Source organism: Diadema antillarum, unplaced genomic scaffold (genome assembly GCF_040938485.1).
Source record: "Diadema antillarum isolate AM-2024a unplaced genomic scaffold, OU_Dant_1.0 seq00002187_RagTag, whole genome shotgun sequence".
NCBI lineage: Eukaryota > Metazoa > Echinodermata > Echinoidea > Diadematoida > Diadematidae > Diadema > Diadema antillarum.
This window is the reverse complement of record NW_027272824.1, coordinates 24071-45506: the sequence shown is the minus strand read 5'-3', so window position 1 is coordinate 45506 and position 21436 is coordinate 24071. Positions and strand designations below refer to the sequence as shown.

The 21436-nt window shown below is 39.3% G+C and overlaps 1 protein-coding gene across 1 annotated transcript in view; it reads left to right on the top strand.

The window, feature by feature from the left end:
* Positions 1–20383, top strand: part of LOC139714191 (uncharacterized) — a 31224-nt gene extending 10841 nt beyond the window's left edge. Inside the window, exons 2-3 of the mRNA XM_071625906.1 lie at positions 16758–16890; positions 18993–20383. Coding sequence (XP_071482007.1) covers positions 16758–16890; positions 18993–20221 — 1362 coding nt within the window. The 3' untranslated portion in view covers positions 20222–20383. The remainder of the gene's footprint in view (positions 1–16757; positions 16891–18992) is intronic.
* Positions 20384–21436: the final 1053 nt, after the last annotated feature.

Sequence of the window (21436 nt, the reverse complement as noted above, 5' to 3'; positions counted from 1 at the left end):
TCGAAAATTTTACAGACTGAGATTCATCGTGCTTTTTTTGTCTACACGGCGCACGGTATACAATGTAGTTATGTGGTGTGTTTGTGCGCACGCAGACGCAAGTTTTGTTCCCATCACTCGAATCGAAGGCAAGTCATGCTTTTTATTTTATAGTATTCACAACTGTGAGATTCAAGATTGCCCTCAATCTCGTATGTTCATTCGCTCAGAAATGAACATGATAGTTGTCCTCTGACCTCTGTGTATGCTTTCAACAGAAAACAGAAGTTCTTCCTGCTACAGTAGTTGTCTCTCGGGGTCAGTAAATGTGACACAGTTGAACTGGTCGACAGAGCTTTCTTCGTGAGCTTGTCACGAGATTCTCTCTCTCTCTCTCTTTGTGTATTGTCTGGTTTCCCCGAAATCGCGCCGGAAAGAGCGTGGGCGTAGAGGGAGCGCTGACGCATGACAGGTTGACCTGTTGTGACCCTCCATGTAGCAAAGTTGCCTGCGAATGCAATAGATATAAGATCACTTGGGATTTCGTTTCATGATTGTTTTGTGATTGTCTCACGTATGTTTGTTTGTTTCCCTTTTCAATCACTCTGAAAGAAGGAAATATTCAGCTGCCCTAGCTGGAGTCTCGCCCTCCCTGGTCTTTCATGGTGTCCAGTTGGGTGTGAGCAGAGAGAGGCAGGGAGGTGGACGTCCCTGGTATGAGGGCGAAACCACTTCACCCGTTCCAGGTTATGTACCCTGTTATTTGCGATGAATTGCGAATGAAGCGGGATCTTTTTATGTCAATGCGTTGTGACTCTCTCATAAACGGGACCTCCATTTTGATGTCCTATCTAAAGGACAGAGTTTTTTTTTTTTTTTTTTTGGTCTCTTACTATATCTTATTCTTACTATTATTGCTTACTAACTTACGATAAGGGGATAGTATAGTTACACACTACATTGCTCAGTTAGGCCGCGGGGAGGAGGACTCGGGAATCGAACCCGGGACGGTCATTTGAATCTGGAGGCGGACGCGCTACCGACTGACAAACACCCCGTATATCATGAAGCAACAGTTTCCGTGTATCACGTATGAGGCGTTTAGGCTGCGTTCACATAGAAGTGTTGTACAAATGTATACTATTCGGGTATTCGGGCTCGTTTTTTTAGGGCACGCGAATAGCTTGAATCGAACGATAGGATTTCCTCACACCGGTTCACATAAGAGGGCACTATTCGAAAGTACCAAATAGCTGCGAAAAGTATAGCAAAGTGGGAATCGAGCTTGTTCGATTTTCTTGCAGCGTATACCGTCTCTCGTTTATGAAATAATGACACTTTTGGTCTGGATTTGCCCTTTAGCAAAAATAAGCATGTAGACTGACATTCTGATGCAGTTAAGAAATTGTTAATAAGATTTGCTGGGATGTAGGAGGAAGAAATCCTCACTGCATGGGATGGTGAGTTGACGGTGCGGGTGGCGGTGTATTCTGTGCCCGAATACCGAATAGCGAATAGCGAATACCGAATACCGAATACTTCTATGTGAACGCAGCCTCAGGGATCGGAATTACTTAAAGTGTTCTGCACTTAGGATGAAGAGCATCCCCAGATAAATGAAGGATTTGATATTTGAAGAACCATCACCGAGAACACCTACGGACTGCGAACAAGGATGTGATACTGCACAGTATCTGCGATGACGCAACATTCCGAGGCAAGGAGGCCTGACTATTCAAACCGCTTCCGCTCACTTTCTTCAATTGATTCTTATCTGTATTTGACGCTACTCTAACAAAGAAATAACGGTCTTTTGTCGACGGCGTGACTCGCCCACATACTATAGTCTCCATTCATTGCTCCACCATAACACAATGTATATACGGAAAAGTGTGAGCGTAATACCATAGACTTTAGTATATAGATATGTATAATATAGATTGATTTTATTTCGCCGTTTTTCCCTCGCTGTCTTGCTTTCTTTCAATCACTCCCTCTCCACCTCTCGTCGTCCGAATTCATTTTCGACGACTATCAAAGGAATCGCTATCTAGATCAATCACGGGAATTGTTTGTTTGTTTGTTTGTTTTTACTCGTCGTCACAATACTTATTGATGAGAATAATGGGACATAAGTTCTGTCTATTATAGGAGTAGCTGTTGTAGGTTCCGTGCTGTGTTAGTTTCAACGCAGTGGTATTCATTTTAGATTATACTCATTTCTTTTATATCTTTTTATCCAATAGACACCGGAGATGGAGTAACTATAGTAATTTGGTTGGGGTCCTTTCTTCGTTCATAATAAGGATCTTCGTATTACATTACGGTCAGAAAGTCAAAGTATAATGTTGCGGGGTAGCAGGAACATAATATAATGTGCATAAATATGATAGGGGCCAACACCGGATGTTTGGTATATGGCTAGTCGCGAGTTTTCTATACTGTGTGTGATCCTACTTCGAGCACTTAGCGACTTTCTTGCAATTTGGCAACCTCTATTTCAGGAGGGATAAAAAATTACTCAGTTATTTTATTGGAGGGTTTATTGACAGTGACTAGGGGTGATATGAACAACGTAAAAACACGTAGGCCTATACTTTTTCTTAGAATATCCATTTCGCACATTGATGTATGCATTCCACGTGAATGTACAATGTAAAGAAAACAAATAACAAGTAGGCCCATACAAAATATTTAGCATAATTACATCAAAGAATACAATAAACAGATGTGAAAGAAATCTTACGTAAAAAGATGACTCCATTCTCAATTAAAGCAATATATTTCATTGTAATTATACACAATGACTGAAATATACATTTCGGAACACTGACATTTGTGTAGTAAATAAAAAGTAAACAGTATAGGAATTAATACAATATATCACAAAATAAACGAAAATCTTCCCCTTGTATTTAGCCATCATGGTTTTCTTTTCGACCCCTTCATTTTCACCTCTTATGAATGTGCATTACATTCTTTTGCGCATGCGTAGTGGAAAACGTGTACGTGTAATAACATAAAGTCGAGTTTTCTTTATTCAGTATTATTATATACTAATTATGTGACTGGTAGAAGGTCAAAGGGATGGTACAGTATTGGTGGAGATGAGGAGATTATGGGCTTTTGACTTTTTGTGAGATACCAAGAAACCATGCACTTGTGAAATAGTACAGAGCATACCATTCTACAGGAGAAATTCAAAGTTTATTTGATAGAAAACGGTTTTGGAATGGCCGAGACATCCAAAAACAAAGTAAAACAAAGCGACGGTAATAAAGGTGCTCTACAGCCCTGTTTTGAGTATCTCAGCCATTTAAAAACCAATTTTCATCAAATAAACGTTGAATTCCTTTGAGAATTACATGCTCTTTCGTATTTCATAAGAGATTTGTCATTATCTCACCCCCCCCCCCCCAAAAAAAAACATGTTAGAAACCTGAAGTAAGGTCTCAACCAAAACCATACGATCCCTTTGAAACCGGATATAAAATGTCCATGTGTGCATGTGTGAAACTCTCTGTCAGCTTGTCAATTTTTCCTATCTTATTTTCAATATTCCCCCTCCGATAAACACAAGATTTTTTTTTATTTTTTTTTTTTTATTTTTTATTTTTTTTTTGGGGGGGGGGGAAATTGCCGTTGATGTTTACATTACATTCAAGTGCATGTGGAAGGATAGTGTGGATATAAGTACAATCATGTTTTTATTGAAAACTCTGTATAATAACGTGTATATTTATAAGTTTCGAATTTCGATGCATTTCTTGACTTCGCTTAGTTTTAGGCAGGATGCACTTGAAGAGGACAAACTTTCGATTCTTGAACAAATATCTTACTTCTTATTTTTTCTGCCAAATCAAATGACATGTCGATTCTTTGGGCATTGTTGTATCTCCAGTCTTATCAGGCTAACGGGACAAACATGACCTCCGTCTTCAAGAATAAACCAACAATTAACTTGCAGAATGATTTTCTTTATTGCACTACAAACGCATCTCCGGAATCTGGCCTAGAAGCGCCTATGTAGGTCCTTACACGAAACTTTCGTAACCACGATGTTTATCACAGCCTGGCAGCGAAAATGGGTACTTGAAAGCGGGGATATGAGTATGGTTAGAGTTCGCTATTCCGGAGGATTGGCATAATCCGAACGTGAAACTAGGTTCGTAATCCAAAATTTCGTAAATCCGAAAACGAAATACATGAATGTAAGATTCGTTGTTCCGGAGGATCGTTAGTCCGCACTTACTCCTCTTCTTCTTTCCGTTTTTGTTTTAACGAACCCTTCTTTTTTTTTTTCATTTCCGACTATCAAACGTACAGAAGTAACGAACCTTGATTCATTTCCGATTGAACGAACCTTCGGAATAATGATCCCCTATTTCATTTTCAGACTAACAAAAATACAACTTTGAAATGACGAACCTTCTGAATGACGCCACAGAATGTTCTTATTAAAGAATCCTGTTTCATTTTCGAATCAACGAACATCTAGGTGTGGGGATAATGTGTATTTCGGAATAACGAACCTTCGGAATATGGAACATAATAGAACGTTATTATGATAACCCTAAATCGGGGTATTCTGAAAGAGCATTCATTATACACTGAACGAGATTTTATAAAGTAATAAGACCTGTATTACGACCTGTATGTCTATTCCGAAGTTTCTTTTTTCCTTCTTGAACATTGTGGAATAAAATGCGAATCAGGACTAGCAACTCGTATGGGATTCTGTGGCGGAATAGTGTGGGAATTGGCGGTTGAATTAAAAGCAAAAACAAAAACGGAGAAGGCAAAGGAACTTCATGGTAGAGCGATTTGATTTTCAGGTTCTTTGTCTCTTTTCTTGCCAGGTGTGGGCGAATTTGTATCAGAAGTATAATACATGTAGCACCCACACTCCTTTCGTTATTGTTCACTGACTGTTGACGCGTGCATGTTCTGTCAGGAGAAGATTCACCGTGCAGTTGCTATGATCGTAAACAAAACAACTATCAACAAAATGGATAAACAATCGACGAGCTTCCTCCATGATATCGGTGATGTTCAACATTCTTCTCGCGTCCCTGATTTAACATTTTTTTCCCTGTTCTCAAAGGCGAGGCGAACCATGAATCTTGAATAACAACAATGACGAAACAAGGGAAAGACTTATGGCAATACAGCAAGTCAGATTTCCCCTTTGCAAAACCGGAAGTATTTTGAAACATATTTATGATGACATATATCCACGTTACGCACAGCCGTATTTTCCGAAAGCAAGTTGTGAGAAGGTGAATGCGTACAGCAGTAGTATAATTTTTGTATGTTCATTATCAGTCTGTCGGTGCCCCATGCATTCACTATTAAAGTATGGAGCCGCAGACTACTAGTATATAGTTTGGAAATTTGCGTTGAATTATGCAGGTACACAGTTCCTGTTATAATGAAGATTATAAATATGTGCTCATATTTCCTATAAATCCGCCATGTACGTCAGTGTGGGTTGGAGCAGTTACAGCGGCCTTGCAAGGAAGATCACGATGTTAAACATTGCCAGGAATGGCATAAATTATATAGTCAGATAACTGTAGTGTTTGTATGAGATTAGTGTCCCTGCTATCCGAAAATGAAGAACTAAGGGGTGAAATATATTGAAAAGAAAAAAAATATCGTTAAATGCCTGAAAAGGGTGACAGATTGTGACTCACCATAATAATAATTCCCACGAGGCACGAGCATTTTTCAATGAACTGTACCCTTTGTATATCAAAACGGTTCATTGAGAATGTTGATATTTGTTATTGATATTTGCTCCATAGCGACCGCGTACATTTTGATTTCGTATGTGGGGGTGTGTGTCATTATGCTTGTATGCTACGTGTGTTTGTTCATCCATGTGTACGTCGTTATACAGTGAATTCATGTTACCTTTACAGGATACTATCCAAATATAATACAACTGTATATGTGTGTGTATGTGTTTGTGATAGAAAGAGGGGGAAAGAGATAGAGAAAGATCAGTGAGTGAAACTCTCAGCAATGTACAAATGTAAGAATGTGTCTCTCTTTGAAGGGGAAATTCAGGACAAAGTGAAGTTACATGTAGTCTAAAAAGATCCGAACTTTCAAGCACATCAGTTGAAGTTTGATCAAAATCGGACGAAATTTAAGGAAGTAATTAAAATGTACATTTTCACTAATTTTCACGGAACAGTTCTCGAGCAGTCGATCTGAGTATGCATGCAAATAATGAATTTATATACATGTATGCTGCCATCCCCTCCGATTTTGATCAAATTTTAATAGTTGGGCTTGAAAGATTTTACTCTTTATGTAAATAACTGGCCTGGAATTCCCCTTTAAAGTTCGAGTACTATCGATTTCCACCAGCAGCATTTGCACGAGTAACGCTCCTTACCAGCATGAACACCACTTGTATACTCTATATACCGTGATCGCATTTCACACCTATACACAATCGTTATTGGTTGTCATGGTTACCAAGGTTTACACGGTCACAAACGTCGGAACAACCCCACAACTTGTGATTGTGCTGAGTACTCTGAAGTGCATACAGTATCACCATGATCATTGATTTCGTGTAAATGAAGACGGATGCCTTTAAAGTGGAAATCCAGTCCACGCATTCGAGTCAAGTGTGACGAATAGGAAACAAGTTTTTATGTGTGTTTTTTTTAATGATTCTGCATATTTAAAAAAAAAGGAGCTTTCGCGCCTTTGCAAGGTTTCATGTGTAATAGTTTAATATCGGTCAAGATTAGAGCAACATAATATGTGGCAAAAACGTCATAGCCAACTGTCCGATAGGTTCTCGCGTGTAAATCACTTTAGAATAGTTTTGAACAGTCATAGAGCGGATCGTGCGCTAGTACATGTATCTTCTCCCTTTTTAAGTTGGACATAATATATATATGTATATTTGTACACTGTATTGGGATTTGAGCCTGCGCCATAATTGTATGAGAAAAAAAAAAGAAAAACAAACAATTGAATTTTCAAGATTCTGTGTATAGACTATTCGGCAAATGCATTGTGAGACGATCACATAGTCATCATAATCTATTTCACTCATTTGAACGAATTATTCATAGTCACTGTTCAAGAAATATTTCCTGAAAAAATTAACAGCGAAACTTTCAATTTCGAAGCTTTTTATAAGTTTCATCCGATATTATTTGATCAATTTTCACCTTTGTGCTTATGCAATTTTAATAGATTTTTTGTTTTGTTAGTAACCTTTGACTGGTCAGGAATTCCCCCATATTTATTATGAAAGTCATTGTTGGGTCACTAAAACTGCAGAATAGTATGATTATGAGCCTAGACATTAATTTTGGGGGAGGGGATTTAAAAAAAAAAACAACAACCGAAAATCCTTGTACAGAAAATGGATGACGTCTTGAACGACCATCAGTGATAGTGTATTCCTCTTTGTTTTAAAAATTACATTGTGTGTTTGTGTGTTTGTGTTTGTGTTTGTGTGTGTATATTCAGTCAAGTTTGAGTATTTCTTATGAATGCGTTTGGCGTCTCTCGCTCGTCATGCAGCGTGCGTTCATAAAGTGACGTCTTCATTGTCGCCTATAATAGACGGAACAACAATCATGGCGTTGCATGGAAGCCGCTTGCACGTGATGCCCCAGAAAACGGTGCGGCGGCGGTTTTGTGTCAATGTTGAATGCGTCTCGCAGTGGCGCCTTTGTTGTTGGTAAGTCGCAGGGTAACATTCGGACCATTGAGTCGTATCTGACCTTCAACTTCACTGAATCTGTAATCAAGGACGTATAGGTGTAAAAGATGAGTAGTGGCGCGTACACGCACTGAGGGTATAGCCTATTTTTACCAGGGGAGGTAGAAAGGGAGACGCCACGCACTGCATGTGTACAAAACACTGTAAGGGACGGGTAATTTTGTTGTACAAAGAGGGAAGATGACCCACCACCCCATGATTGTATACTGCAGTGCTTTGAGCGTTTCGTTAGCCCAGACTTTTAATAATACGCGAGATAATCTACATCTGTATATATACACAATTATTGTATGATAATATATATGCGTGTAATGTCAAACCCAGCGTTTCTTTCACATGCAGATTTTATCGATTTGGTGTCTGCAGTGGAAATGCGTTGACAGGGTCCTATCGGGGAGGTGCTACTCGTATTTAGCACCTCCCTGGTCCTATACATCTCCTCTTAGTCCGACTACCCGTGTCGACCCGTGGTCGTATTGGAGTGGCGGGTGTTATTGTTTCATGAGTCCATGGATTTTTTTTTTCACTTTTTCCCCCAAAGTGTTTTTTTTTTCCACTGTGCCTCATGGTCATCCCACCAATGCAAATAGGCCTACATGGACCATGTCCGCCCTTCTTTCCATTACACCAGAGCCGTCTACTACACACACACTCACGCGCTCACACTTTTTTTTTTGTTTTCCATTAATCTTTATTTGATTTCTATGTAATTTTGCGTAAGACATATGCACACATCTACACACGCACACACACATGTACCTTGTATAGGCCTACAGTGCATACTCCACACACCACATGGCGTTTACAAAATATTTGTGATAGACGTCATGTCGAGTTTCATAATATTGATTGTATGATATTATTATACAATCAATATTTTATCATGACGCCGTTTACACTCGTATTTCATGTAACCACCACCCCCCCCCCCCCCCCCCCCATCCTCTTTGTTCGTACATGTATAGTTTGTCGTTTCGGCTACATATTACAGGCCTAATATACATGTATAACTGAAACTAAAACAAGGATAGTGATAACAGTGCGATAAAGTGATTGGCAGTCAGTCCGTAAGTTCAACTTTGCTTACATAAATGAGTAGAAAAGGTTCTATAGGCATGTTGGTCACTGTCACAAGCATGCTAACCTGGAAACATTAATCTGCACATTACTTGAATATGAGACCATTCTGAAGCAAACAATTTTCACACAACAATAGAAATTATAATGTACTCTTAAATGAATCCCACAAGGATTGGAACACTCATCCCTCAGCATTCCCACTGATTCCCACTGATCAGTTACTAGCCATCCCCTTTAATCTGCTTTATGTGACCACTACAAAGGTAACACTGAATTCTTGTAATCAAGCAAAGTGGGTCGAATAACGCTTTAAACAGAGGTTTGTGTGTTAGAGAGGAATGTATTCATAAACGTGATTATTGCACGGCTTTGGTGCCAAATGCTGCCAAAATACTGTCAAATATCGATGTGTGCATTCAGTAGTGTTATCAATCATCTTAAAGAGAGAGAGAGAGAGAGGGAGAAAGAAAGGAAAATTATTCCCCGCTATTAACAGACATCGTGGAGAACTAAGGACGATTTTTTTTCCGTATTTTATTTTATTTTATTTCATTTTATTTATTTTTTTTACTGGGATGTTGTACACAGGGTGAACGATTCATCTGAATTCTCCAATATTTGCTTTGTTGCGCTCCATTTGATCCATTCATTCATTTGTCGATGGGTCTTATTTGCAAAGTAACTTGTTATGTCTCGGCGTGTAGCTCTCATTACTGTAAACAACAGGATCCCCGTATGCCATGAGAATCATCGAACTTGAAACCTAGAGAATATTGTATCCTCTCCCTAATTTTGATGTTTTATTATTGATCAAAGTCTTTGTTCATATCGATATTGAGCTGGTAGATTCCAAATGTCATATTAGATGAAGTTGAAGTTTATTATTATTGTCCATATTCATAGTGTTATAGGCCCTTTGGCATTTAACAGATTGCTAATGATACAGTTTATGGTACAAGATGATAGCACACGCATGGTACAAGACAAGTATGGTATAACATGTATTGTAAACGTGCTGTGTATGTATTTTATAATTATGTAGCATGAAACTTTCCGCGTGTTCGTGTATTTCTTACACAGAACGAGAGCATCCTGTAACAGAATATCATAGTTATCACTTATATAATTCAGGCGAACGTACTCTTGCGTTGATACATGTATTAGACAGTTGTAGACCAGTTCGTAATTCCACTTTGCGCATGAGCAGAAAAAGGTCATTTTGGTTTGTAAATTCACTGAGATAAGCATCTGTGATGCGCTGATTATTCATGTGATCCTTATCTAAATGGTGCTTGCCAGCACATCCACCTGACAGCGAGAATGGTATTTCTCAATGTAAAAGGAAATTGGCTGTATTGCATTCAGAAAACATTGAAATGGATGCCTGCTAAATTGTCAACTGATGGAGTATTCTCATCACCTGATCTCAACGCAAGTTCATCCTTTATATGAATGTGAATTCCATGAATTGTTACGTTGGGCAAGCTTATGTATTATGCCGCTTTGGAAACGAATGAAGTGCCTAACCAACTGAGAAAAAAAAAAAAAGAAAGGTCATTTGTACCAATGTGTACATGAGCTAATTACGAACTGGCTTCGTAATACATGTATATGCATAATCATTATATGCATATTCGTAAATGTGCAGATCACTATAAATGTAGCGCTGATGTATGAAAAGCAACCTGCAACAAAACACTAAACGGTAAAGAAGACAAGGTCAAGTGATGGCTGAAGTAATGATCATGCTTGTATTCACGGTAGTGTCGGGTTGCAACATGGCGGTTATGTTCAGCGAAAGTCAGGACAGAGCATATCTCTTTAAAAGTGCAACCTTCAACCATTATAAGAGCTGCTTGTAGTTCCATGGTTCATTTTTTTTCCTCTCTCCTTACAGGAAACCCAAACCCAAGTGAAAATGTGGATTGAGTGAAAGCACCAATATTATATAGTAGAACACATCGCTGATTGAAAGTTTGAGGAAATTTGATAATTGATTCAGAAGTTATGAATCTTTAAAGTTTCGATGCCGTCATCGCCTGATAAGGAGACTACTATACAGTTCATGACGTCATTATGGACAACAGTATAAAAATACGAGGATAATTCCACAAATTTCTTTTCTTTTTTTTAATGGAAAGTACACAGTCCATCAGCTTGTTAATGACAATAGTAAGGATAATACCGTTCGCCCTGATTTTCTGGAAGGGGTAAGTCGAGTGCTCTTTCATTATGCTATAGAAGAGTGGAAATAAGTTTCATGTTGAATTTTCTTCATATTTTCTTTGATGTTGTCCATCATGAAGTGTTGTAGTCTCCCTATCCAGCGACGACTGCACAGAAACTTTAAAAATTCTTAACTTGTGAATCGACTGTCCGATTTTCCTTACACTTTCACTGATGTGTTCTATATCATATTGTTGCATTTACTAAATCCACACTTGCATACGGCACATTAAAGGAAACCAAAACCCACAGAGAATTGTGGATTGAGTGAAAGCAGCAACATTAGTAGAACTCGTCAGTGAAAGTTTAAGGAAAATCGGACAATCGTATGAATAATAAAAGTTTTGGTGTTGGAACCACTTGATAAGGAGACTACTTGAGTTTATGGCATCATGTGTTGACAACAATATATAGAAAATTCAAAATGCTTGACTTTTCTAGCGTAATGAAAGAGCACTTCCCTAAAAGATTTTAGAAAGCGGGGGGGGGGATTATTACTACTCTTAACATATTATGTCACTATCAAGTTGATGGAATGTGTAATTTTCATTTAAAAAATCAATTTTTGTGAAATTCTTTTTATATTTTCTTTATATTGTTGTTCAGACATGACCGCATGAACTCTAGTACTCTCCTTATCCAGTCGTTTCTACACCACACTTCAAAAATTAATAACTTTTGCATCGATTGTCTGATTTTCCTCAAACTTTCCCTGATGTGTTTTACTAATGTTGCTGCTTTCACTCAATCCACATTGCTCTTCGGGTTTTTGTTTCCTTTAAAGTGAATTTGTCCTTTAAGCGGGTCTTCCGCCCGCTCATAGCACGAAAGTCTGGGCCAGAACGGAGAAACAGATCGCGTCTATTTTGATCAGCAGACAATGTCACAGGCAAACTGCGTGGGACGGATTCGGAATACAACGGATATGTCGTAAACCGCATTTAGTTACTATAACCTTGCAACCGACTAATCTCTGTGGACTAAATTTCCCCTCGGTGGTAGTGGGAGAACTATTTTGCATGAATTATATAACACAATAAGATGAGCAAGAAGTATGGCAGTTTTCCATTAAACGTACTTTAGTGATGCCTCAATTTTGACATTAACCTTGATATTTCAAGGTCATGGCCACGTGATCTTTAATTCATCTTATTTTCACGTGTTATTGTGATCAATGTTGACTTCTCTGAAACCTTTTTTTTTATCTCATGTCCGATTTTACTCACTGCCTGCCATTTATTGTTTGTTTGATTTTCAGTTGATTCTACATTGATTTTAAGTCAAGTATGAAAAGAGCAAGGAGTGGTCCAACACGTTGAAGTGTACAAAGTGATAAATGTAGCCCCTTTTAGGGAGCCCTCGTCAGTTACATCTTGATGCTGTACATTGTTGCGATGTATTGAGGGAGTGAAGGGGGGGGGGGTAATTCTTCACCCCATTTCAGTTGAACGAAAGAGGGGAAAGGAGTTGGAAGATGAGAAAAAAAAAGGTAGAAAAAAAAGATACAACGTTATCTTGCTAGCATTATACTTAGTTATCTACAGTTCGTATTTTCACACCTCATCCTCCCAATGAATGCGTCTTTTCGAAACGTGATTGAAGAAAGTACAATTTCCTTGCGATGATTATAGTGATGATGATGATATTATCATTATTATCTACATCATCATTATTGATATGAGTGTCATATATTTTTTACATATATCAATTTCCATAAGGCTACAAAGATGAGCGTGGTTTGTATGGGTATACACTGCACACATTATAGGCAGTGATATTGGGTATACTTGGGGGATTTTCTCTTCAAGGTAAATTTCGATTTTTAAACTGTCACTATTGGTATAGTAATGTTTTTTCTTTCATATCCCAAGGGGTGGCGGTATATGGGTATAGTGAGGAAAGAAAAGTATTTGGGAACAATGATTTCCCTTTCCAACGATAAAAATTCCCGTCATTTGTCATCACATTAACGAGGTCACTTCCAGTAGCCTTTCATCTTAGGTATAATCACTAACTGATAAGATTGAAAGACTGGAAGTAAAGAACAGGCTATGTAGAACTGCGCCCAGGAAGTCACGGGTTCAATAAATTCAATAATAACTTGTTTTTTTAATGACGTTGTTATGCCAGGTTTCACTTTGTAGCCACAAGTATAGTTGCCAAAGTATATACCTGACGCCACACGACTGAACTGACATGGAACCTTCTCAAGTGAGTGCACAAACAATGAGAGATCCCCGATCGCAAATGTAATGATGCGTATACCCATTTTGAGACAGAGAGATAATAGTATGAACCACATAAAATACATTATATCTATTGTTTGTAAGTGAAAATATATAAGCTGAGTAAACTGTAGAACGACAATGACATCACGCCAGAGAGGATTTTGGCCAGCGGTGAGTCGCAATTTCCGCCTATCAAGAGACTGAGGCATTTGAATTCCACAGCTGAAGTTTAAAAAGAAACAAACTTATTTAGGAGGAGACCACGACCTCGGAAAAACTTGTTCCGCTATATCACTGCTCTTATGGGTAGACATAAAACCAATTGAAATGTCACGGCAGGGATGACGTAGTACTTCCTCATGAGATAGACCGTCGACGAGCCTATTTGGCATTCCCACCAAAATGTACATTCGAAGTTAGCATGCTGAATAATGTGGTTGCAGAACGATACATCTCCACGTATATTATGTACACGTTATGACAAAATCATTCCAGGATATAATTATGCGGTATAGCAAACATTTTTTATAAATTAATCAAAGAAGGAAAGGACGTGGGAATTCGGAATGGTCAGAAAGGGAAATACAATTGTATGTATGCACAACATTCAACTTTCATATTATATCGAATTCTTTTATCTACAAAGTATAGAATGGCATGTGAGGGTGGTATGTCTAATGGCAAGTATACAAGGAAAACTGTATTTCTTTTTTTCGACAGGCTTGAAAATTACGTTGGCTCCAAGTTGAATGAAGTGTAAAACATCAGACAAGGAAGAAATTTTCAACAGTTGCCGTTACCATGGTAGCAGTGTATGTCTTTATCGGCTGCCAGACTTTTAGGTCAACATGCAGGACCTCAGTTGTGGTGATTGTGGTAACTACAATTATTGCAACATGCATTAGCTGCAAGCCTCTGCAGATAAAACGAAACGAACACTAATACAAGTTGCGCGCTTTGATGACTCCATTATGGTGATATGCGCAAGGTTTACTTTGACACGCTCGTTATACGATCGTGTTCATTAACCCTAATGTTACCACTGGCGACATTTTACATGCCATGACAAAGGCATTTTGAAACGGTCACGTCCTTAAGGGGTTAATGTCTGCGATCAGTGAATATTGTGCAACGTGGAAGGGAAAAAGAATTTCACTTCCTTGTGGATACGAAACTTTTTTTCCCAAAACTCGACTCTTTCATATTTCTTCCTAGATCTTTTTTTAGCATGTTTCAGTATAGACATTGCAGCATTTCTTGGTTTTTATTTCTTTTTTGCTTAACCATCTGCTTCCCACATTCATATCCTGGCCATAAGTATGTGTGTGAAAGTCGTGCACGTTTGACTCATTAATTAAAGGAGACCTCCGGGTGATTTTCAGATTTTTACATTTGAACAACTGTAAATTAGTTATGCTGAGGACAGAGCTTCAGAATTTGTGATAGTTGGGATGAAGAATAAGAATATTTTCAAAATTTAGAACATATTGCAATGAACAAGGATGATGACATGGCAGAGTCACCATAAGAATGCATGAGTTGGGGCTCAAGGAAGCAGAACAAAAGAAGAAGGCATGCATAGATTATACACAGGTGAACTCGCAAGCAAGCGGTATTGTAATGGAATTACACTGCTACATTTCTGAAATATGTGAACCTCCTATGTCATCATGCTTGTTCAGTGTAATTTGTTTAAGGTTTTTCAAACTATTGTTTCTCTGCTCAAGAATCACAATAAATTCCACAAATCTATACATGGAGTTGTCGATTTATGTACTACATGATGTGAAATTATGAAAATCGTCTGGAATGTCCCTTTTATTGCCAGAAAGGGTGAAAAGCATATTTCCCCCCAAACTATAGAGCTATGTGTGGATTTAGTGAATGCAGAAATATTTGCAGGACGCATTATTTTGTGAAATTTGAGGAAAATCGAACAAATTGGTTCAGACGTTATATTTTTTTCCAGTCTCCGTTGCACCGATTTGTGTCATCCTTGCTGGACAAGGAGACTATAATACACGACATCATGATACTATTAATAGGCCAAAGAATATGCATGGAATTGAAAGAGACTTCCACATATTATGTTCATTTTCTATAACAAAAGGGCTCTTGATTTACCTCTTTCAGGTGGTATGTGAGGAACATGACTTGTCGTCAATAAAACCACAGATTCATGTTCGCATGATATGTTAATCAATTACATCGCTGTTTTTCGTCGCAGGAGTGATTTTGTTTTTTCTCGTTCCATATTCCACAAGAGTCATTTGCGTTCAAATTTTACATTCCATTTGACTTGAAAAAAAAAAAAAACGTTTAACACAGCAGTCAATTTGAGATAAAATTACACAAAAGTATAAGAACATAATGTGTAATATGAGGAACCTACTAAAAAATAAAGCTTGTATATAGGATGTAGGCTCCAAAGTTATAGTATAAGCGTTTAATTCAATGTGTCAATATTAATGATAGTCACTTCAGATAATGACATCGCTGTATTAAAACAATTGAAAAAATAGATACAGTATAAAAGCGAAATAAAACTGCCCTGATCTTGGGAATTTCTGATGATTGCTTTAAAACCAATACGGGAAATTTCAGCATCATCTTTTTTCTTCTCGGAAATGATATTGACGGTAGCCACGTCAAAAAAAAAAATGCATTCCTGTATTAAAACAATATAGAAAAATTAACGACGAGAAAGCAAAATCAAACGAAATGAAACTGTTCCTGATCTCGGAACCTTCTGATGATTGTTTCTAAACCAATCCGGGAAATTTTGAAAGTTTGGTTTCGACTGTTTTCATAAAACTGGGAGATCTGCTCGACAGGAAGATGTCACCTGATTAAACTTGGCAGTGACTCGCGATTTTTTTTTTTCTCGCGGGATGATATACCCTTATATTTCATATGATTGTAGGAATAAAATGCGCCCCGCCGGTTCCGCACCGGATCTTGCGTGAAACATGGCATGCAAACATATATTAGCACGTGCCAATGTAAGATCACACTTGCAGGTTCGAGAATGCAATGCGCGAAGAGTTGCAGTGGTAGTATAGTATAGAGTAGAAGGAGCATATACTGCAGTATCATAGTAGCAGTAGTAGTAGAAGTAGTACGGGTGTATTTGTAGCGGAATTTGTTGCTGTTGTTGTACATAGTTAATACAGTATATGATATATAATATAATATTTGATTCATCACTGTAACATTTTGAATATCGGTCACAAGTCGATGATGTGTATTGTGTAAGTTTCTAAAGCATACAGATAACTCACAGAACAGTATCTTACATTCAGTAACTTTCAAAAATATGCTTTTCTTTGTTTGTTTGTTTATTTGTTTGTTTTTCTTCTATCTTTAATTGTTCCATTTGAACAATGTAAGAGACTTCACCTCTAATTCTGTAGAGAGCTTACAGGTGGCATTTTTGTTCTTTTCTTCTTTTTTTCTATGTGTGTGTGTGTGCTTTGTGCTAGAAGAAGTGGATGACAGCACAAGTCAACGGGATCTCGGACAAGCGACCGCCTTCTCGTTGCCTTAGCAACAAGGATGGGCATCCGTCGGTCCGATCGGGAGCATCGCCCTCTCCAAACCTGACACACATACCGGCAGGTGAGATTTTGAGCATACGTGTCCACTTCACGTAAAACCACCCCATCGCATTTTGTTTTGATAGAAATATTATATTGTGTATGTTATGTGCATAATCATGTACGAAATGATTATATTGTAACGTGTAATGACTGCATGACCGTGTATTCATGTATGTATGTATGTATGGGTGTGTGTGTGTGTGTGTGTGTGTGTGCTTGTGCTTGTGCTTGTGTGTACATGTATATGTATGCGTGTGTGTGTATGTATATAGGCCAATGTGGATATGTCAGAGCTATCAAGTCTCACGCATTCTGAGTGATACTCAAGCCTTTAGGGGTCGTCTCACGATCTCACGCATGGCACCCATTTTTCTCACGCATCGGGCAAAGTCTGCAATTTGGGTCCGTAATAAGGAGCATAACTCAAAGGATTAAAGTGATAGTTACAACTGAAGGTATATTTTCCTTATGTCTTTCAAAATAAGTTAAAAAAATAGTCACTTAAGTATGCACCTGATAGCACCATTAAGAGCTAAAAATTGAAAAACGTCCCTACTTTAGGAAGCCAAGCGCACATTCGCTCGCCGAGATGCCGAGTCATGAAAATCTCACTCATAAAATTTTTTGAACTTGGCATCCCTGATATGTATGTATGTATTTGGTCACTGAATGTAGGCCCTGCATGCACGCATCGTTGTCTGCAGTGCGTAAGTTTCTCTTCCTTCTAACCGTGAGAACTGTTCGGTATTAATAAGTGGTGTTGTGGCTCTTTGACTTTGTAATAGGCCTTTCCATGCCTGCGAAGGTATCATAAAAATGTTGGGGGGGGGGGGTTGGACTTTGCGGAGATTTCAATAGGTAAGGTTTTCACGGACACAAAAGCTTATCCGTTACAACGCACTTGCACAATAGTGACAACGACACGACGTCACAAACAAAAGCAATACCTAGTCGATCCCCGCACCCAGGGCAATATGATGACGTCATTTGGGAGAGTTTCGGGAAGCCTCGCAATCAATAAAGCTTACCAAGGTTTTCGGGCGAAATAATGCGATTTCTGTATGGGTGAATCTATGTGTGAATGCGTGTGTTTATTACGAATTTGACAGCAACATTGCTTTTTACTACATTGTTTGTGTGTGTGTGTTTGTGGGTGGGTGGATACGGGAGTGTGGATAGCTCATAGCAGCTGGCAGTGTGTACAGCATATTTCAAATTCATTATAAAATGCGTTTGTACGAGTATCCTGAAACGATTAAATGCTTATAAATTCGAGGGTTAGTTTGGTTTTATTGAGGTATACGAGTAGGCCTGTATTCAAGGCCACGTGAATGTCTGTGCGAAGTGCGATTTCCATACCGATTAAAAATCATGCAAGTATTGAAGTGACCGTAGTTCCATGACCCCAGCAAAAACATCTGTAGAAAAAAAAAGTTAATGATTAGCATGGTTGCGAAATATCGCATCAGTAATTTCCTCTAAGAACTCCGAAGAACAGAAGTCTCATAATAATGAGAAGAAGACTATATAGTGATAGAAAATACTGACCTCATTGGTCCTATTTATAGTATGTCTTTATTTCCTTGGAACCACCTTCACGCAAATGTATGTCACACTCATCGTATAGGCGTAGCACAATCATTAACTATAACCTGTTTCAGAACTTTGAAATTGACTTTCACAGTGCAATGAAATTGCTACGCTTATTGTTCTGGTTGTTGAACTTGAATATCTTTTAAGCTTTTAGACATGCTCGACGTTTTCGGCTGTTAGAAGGTGTAATTAGTACAGTGTAAGTTACAGTACACGCGTTATTATATAGAGAGGCTTAGATTTTACGTCTGCATGTATATGAACGTATATGTATTATTTCTGACTATTATGTACGTTGCGACCCTTTTGACAGGGAATCCCCTCCTTGTCCGAATTGCTTCGTTTTATCCATAGCTACTTCCGTAAGTCATAAAAAAGAGGAAAAGCTCTGAAAAAAAACAAACCCATGAACTCTTTTATAGCTTGTGCTTCTTTTGCATACAAGTACAACCACAAAGATTTTGTTTGTATAGTTTATTGAACTATATTCAGTGCTGTTGTTTTGTTTGCCTGTTTGTATTATCGTAGATCCACGGAAATGGACTGCCGATCACGTCGGGAGCTGGCTTGACGCGTTGGCAGTGAAATATACAATAGCTGTCGACAAGAGTAACTTCCACATGAACGGACGGGCCCTCTGCTTGATGAATAGAGAAGGATTCCTGAGACGAGCACCCGACAAGGGCGCGATACTGCACGAAGACTTCCGAAGCAGGCTTCGGCGGTATTTGACGGCTTGCCGGAGAAGAGTTCGGACAACCTTCGACAACTCAGCTAAGTCACTGCCACCGAATGTACCTCACTACCCTCCCCCGGGAGTACCCGGGATGCACCCTTTGCACCGAGTACCCCCAGTTCCCCATGTGAGGCCTGGTATGCTAGCTCCGTGGAATGTGCCTTTTTCTGCCATACGAAGTAAGCCATCAACTGACCACAATGCCCAGGTGACGTTTTCAGCTCATTCGCTAGCTCCGCGCACCGCACCATCCGCGCCGAGCGCGCCATCGGCGAACAGTATGGCTCACGCCTCATCTTCCATTCAGAACTCAGATTCCCATAGACAGTCAACGGCAACCGCTTCGGCTTTGCACTTCCAAGCATCGCATGGCGCAACAGCCTCGATAGGAACAGCAACGTCTGCAGGTATGGGATCTCGTGCAATGTCTTCGTCCACATCTTTCTCAAGCAGCACAGGAGCGCCTTCCCTTCTTCCTTCTGATCATCTTCTGTGCGTCCCGGCCTCAGCAGTCGGCTCCTTGATATCTCATCCTCATGCTCCTCTCCAGGTGCCGCGAATGGCAACGCCCTCCCAAAGCGGCGACGTCTCCTCTACCTGTCCTCGTTCGGTCGCTTCTTCAGCTGCTCGCGGCGACCTGTCGACGCCGCATTACCTCTATCATCGCGGAGCATTTCCCTTTGTGTACCCGCCCCCTTACTACCATTTCGTGCCAGTCTACCGGCACATGAAAGTGTTTGGACACTTCCAACCTCTTACATATGGGCTTCCCAGTGCGCACGTGCCAAATGCGACGCAGACGCCGGCGAAAGGACCACTGTCAACGGCGTCGCACGCGCCTAGCCATTCGCGCGCAACGTCACTGGACACGTCAGCGACGGCGAGCTCTTCCAGCCAATCAGAGGCCGTAGATTTGTCGATGTCATCGGCTGGTCACAGAAATTCTCAAGACTCGAGCTGTGGATCGGAGGAGACCGAGTCTAGGAGAAAGAGAATCAAGACGGAGCCATGTTCCCCGTGAGGTTCACCTTATATACCTGTTAGCATCTAACAGACACAATAGGATAGCCGGGCAGGTTATCACGCATGCGTACTAATAGTTCTTAATCTACGGTAGCAGAGTGTAGTTGAGGATGGAGAAGAGTTCGTAAACGTGCCGTACCTCCGTGATTGGTATTCTATGATTGTGGGTCTCTGCGCAGTTCTATTCGAGTTTACTGAAGTTGAACTATGGGAATTAAAATTCGTATTCTCTCTTTTCTTTTTCTTTTCTTTTTTGATAACATGACATGTTGCATACTCTTTCCATTCACATAATAATTATTGTCTGTATAAACTTCACTGAATTTCCGTAAAGGCGGCGTTGCTCGTTCCTGTGTCCATCTTGTAAATTCGGCTGTAAAAACATGAAGCTATAATAATGCCTTTCTTTCACTTCTTCCTGTTTTGGTGGATGCTGAGTTAAAGTTCACGGCTACATTTACTACTTTTTTTATGGTTTTGTATCTGTGTGTGTTTGTTTGGTCGACCCTCCGAGTAAAAAAAAAAAAAAAAGAATACCACAAAACAGAGGGCTTGCCAACGCGGATGCTTCCCAGACATTCGTCATTGTTGGACTTCCTCAACTGACACGTCGTCCGTTCCCAACATATTGTAGATTTAAAAACAACTCTTTGACAGTGTAGAAGACACAGGGAGCATCGAACATCCGGGACTTTGCCTCGGTCTTTTCTTGACCCCGTCTTGACCCCGTCAAGCGTCAAATGGAGATTGCGCATGCGTCAAGGGTTTGCTTTTCGTGTTTATAGCTTTTTATGCTCAGATGTATAAGACACAACTCTACGAGAGTGCAAGCTCACGGCAGTTTATTCCACATTCACGGGTGATTTATTTTTTGTTTGTGTGTTTGTTTTTAATAATGATTTTTATGGGCATTTGGCGCACATGTTATAACGAATACTGGACTGACACTCTATGTTTACGTCGAAAATTTTATGAGGGCTCCGAAATAGATTTCGGTACAGAGCCGTAGTATTAAGTTTTGATAACAGATTACTCTGATTGCTAGACAGCGATTGTGTAATTATTAACATAATTCAAAATCATATCTTATTATGATAGCATGTGTAAATCTTACATCAGTTGTAATTTACATGTATGCCCTCTGAACGAAACTGCTGCCATGCAGCACATAGGTCAAATGATATGGCTGATGTTAGCGTGCAAATCCCCCCAG